Here is a 3,143-nt window from a genome sequence, read left to right on the forward strand (position 1 = left end):
AGAACTCAAGATCTATGTTTGACGAACATATTTGTGGAAGTTAGGATGATTTGGAAAGAGTTCTTAATATCTATCTAGTGTGGGTCTGAACTAACTTTTCGATTTTAAAAAATGTAAAAGTGGGCTTAATGCACACTAATATTACAAATCAAGGAGATTCATCTTGATGTTCAAAAACATTCTCTAATGTTTCTTGAGAAAATAGTCACAACGACCGATACAAGGGTTAACTGGATCTTTGTGGACATACATATATATCATAAATATAAACATGTACCTACATACAAACAAATGTATATACTGCACACCATACACATCCGGAACAGAACCCTGGAATTTCGATATTTAATTTTGTTTATCATATGTTCACACAGAAGTCCATAATATCTTCAGTTTTAAGCTCCAAATTACAAAAAATCCAAAATGATAAAGATACAAACAGCGAACCAGAGGAATGACCACAGCCTCCAAAGCCTTGAAAGTCCAAAAGCCTTCACATAAGCTTCATCCTTGGTGAAAACAGCCTCCAAAATGTTGCAGTTCTAGTCATGATCAATAGGCTCGGTCCTGTCCTGCACTGCAAGCCTCTCAGAAACATCAGCGAGCGACTTAAGATTACACTTTATCAGCGCTTCCACAAAGAAACATGTTTCATCTTTTGTGTTTCCTTCAGGCACATCCACGACAAATGATTCGATCACCATTGTCCCAGGTCTCCCTTCAATTACTTCTGGATGGACAGATACAATGGAAGCGTAGTTCTGGAAGAAACGTAGAGACTTTTGAATAATGATATGATCTGTTGTATTTACATTAGGAGAAATGGTACATTCAGAAGGAAGCTATAGGCTGCAGTCACTGAGTATAGTATGGTCATGGACCATAAGCTTCAGTCTATGGGAATGAAATATGGTTTTTAATACATGGTTCCATGATAGAAGTTCTGAAAATTTCATACGTACATCAGTTATGATTGATTTGGCTTATTATTAACTGTGTCAGTATCCTTGATAAAGGGGTAATATTTCTATCTGTCAACACGACCAGCCAATCTGGGTCCATGTTGAATTCTCTCTGTTCCAGGCTCCAGAGAACACTTGTATTTTGGCAGCCTTTAGCCAAACCCCACAAAAATATAAATGACAATTCAACTCTAACTGTGATTCTTTGATATACTGAAAAACAAAGATGGTGATAAGTCATTTTCAGTAGGAGACTTTCAAGATAATATAGTATCACGGTTCATGAACCCCGGATGATTCACCATCCTTGGAATATTCAGATAAATATCAATATTCTTTAATAGCTTAAAAATTAGCTAATGCTCAAGAAACTCAGCCTGAGACCAACTATGCTATCCCACAGACCATTCCATTAATCCCATCAAAGTGCAAGATAAAAGTAGACAACTTGGAAAAATAATTTGAAAAACTGATTAAGTAAGAAGGAAATATTTGTGTTTTTAGCATACTCTGAGCCTATGGTCTCCACCAACAATCCTGACACTAAGTATGTGCTCTTCATCGTCAAGAAGCTCCAATCTCTCCGTGCTGGTAGTGGCAGGAAGACCAGACTTGACATCAACTTCCCTCAGACTCCCAATTTCAAGATTTCCTTGCGCAACGCATCGGCTGACAAAAGGCTTGTACTTCTGTGGTTGGTCAAATCTACGTACCAGAGACCAAACCTAGCATGAAGAAACCACATACAATATATCACTACGAATAAACAACCTCAATGCCCAAGCTTTCTTACGAATTCATATAACCCCTCATTAGCATTCATAATATATAATAGCACGTCAAAGCCTTTCACATGAAGAAGTTCAACCACCCAATCATTCAACTCTAACCTCACAATAGAAACGGTCATCCAACACAAATAAACAAAATCTTGCAACCTCCAACAACCTCTAATACATTTCCAAAGTATATTAAAAAAGTACATAATTGTTTCAAAATGGTATGTCCACTCACACACCAACCCGACGCTGACACCTAAGTCCAAGAAAACCAAGTGCATCACGACCTGGCTAATTGGTTGCCACTTATGCAAGATCAACAAGCAAGCATACATGGAAACCCTGGAAAACTCCCAAGAAGAAAAGAATTTTTCTGCTGAAAATCTTGCATGACATGAGGTTATCACTTCAAAGAACGTCGGAAAAAAACTACAAACTATGAAAAACCAAACTCACTTCAGTAGAAACTGGTATCATTCATCCATATAACAAAATTGTCAAAATTTCGTGTTTTTTTCAATCTCCATGACATCCACAAACAAATTAAAAACATTTGTTTCCTATTTTCATCCATCGCGATGAGTCTGAATCAAACCCAAAAGGCTCCGGTCAAACTTCAACCACAAACAGTAGAATTCTTGAAACCGATCTAAAACCATAAACTATGAGCTCAAAATCTTCATAGTACACACATATCCATCCATCCCCCAATTAAAACTCAAAATCCATCCACAACACGAAACCCATCCAAGACACACACTGAATCACACGCACATCCACACAAGCTCACAGACAACAAAACCCAACATAAAAATGAAAAAAAAATCATATTACAAGATGAATAGGAGCTTTAATACGCTTGATGAGAAAGGAATTGCATTGATTATCTCTAATCTCGTGCTGGTGATGCTTCATTATGTACTCTATCTCCGTCCCGCTCAATCCTTTCACATTCATCATCTTCGCCAGAGTATTCAACTCCGATAAAGTCGAGAAGAATCTCCGCCGTACAGATTATGGAAGCGCTTGTTGACTCAGGAGGATCGGCGCGAACTCGTCAACATCATGTTGGAGTGTCATCATCGATGCATCCTCAAACGGAAGTATAAAGATCGATCCTCTCTCTTTCTTCTACCCAAATTGCCCCTATTTATAGGTAGTTGAAATTATTTATGATTATTATTACTATATATATATATATATATATATATATATATATGTTAGATCCATAATTTATTCTTTACATAACTTTATTTTTTGATATGTACATAAATTTTTTTATACTTTAACTTTTAAATTATTAACAATTTAAATATTTATTTTTCCTAAAAGTGCATTTCTATCTAGGCAAAAACTAGTGTGAGACGGTCTCACGGATCGTATTTTATAAGACGACTCTCTT

General features: G+C 36.4%; 1 protein-coding gene across 1 annotated transcript; it reads right to left on the bottom strand.

Moving 5' to 3' along the window:
* Positions 1-320: 320 nt before the first annotated feature.
* On the bottom strand, positions 321-2,876 carry LOC140807695 (abscisic acid receptor PYL8-like). The gene is made up of 3 exons (XM_073164655.1): positions 2,576-2,876; positions 1,472-1,687; positions 321-761 (listed from the first exon to the last, which is right to left on the bottom strand). The coding sequence occupies exons 1-3, from the start codon at positions 2,699-2,701 to the stop codon at positions 543-545; spliced, it is 561 nt and encodes a 186-aa protein (XP_073020756.1). The 5' UTR covers positions 2,702-2,876; the 3' UTR covers positions 321-542.
* Between the last annotated feature and the right edge of the window lie 267 nt (positions 2,877-3,143).

The sequence above is a fragment of the Primulina eburnea genome, chromosome 12 (assembly GCF_022965805.1).
Source record: "Primulina eburnea isolate SZY01 chromosome 12, ASM2296580v1, whole genome shotgun sequence".
NCBI lineage: Eukaryota > Viridiplantae > Streptophyta > Magnoliopsida > Lamiales > Gesneriaceae > Primulina > Primulina eburnea.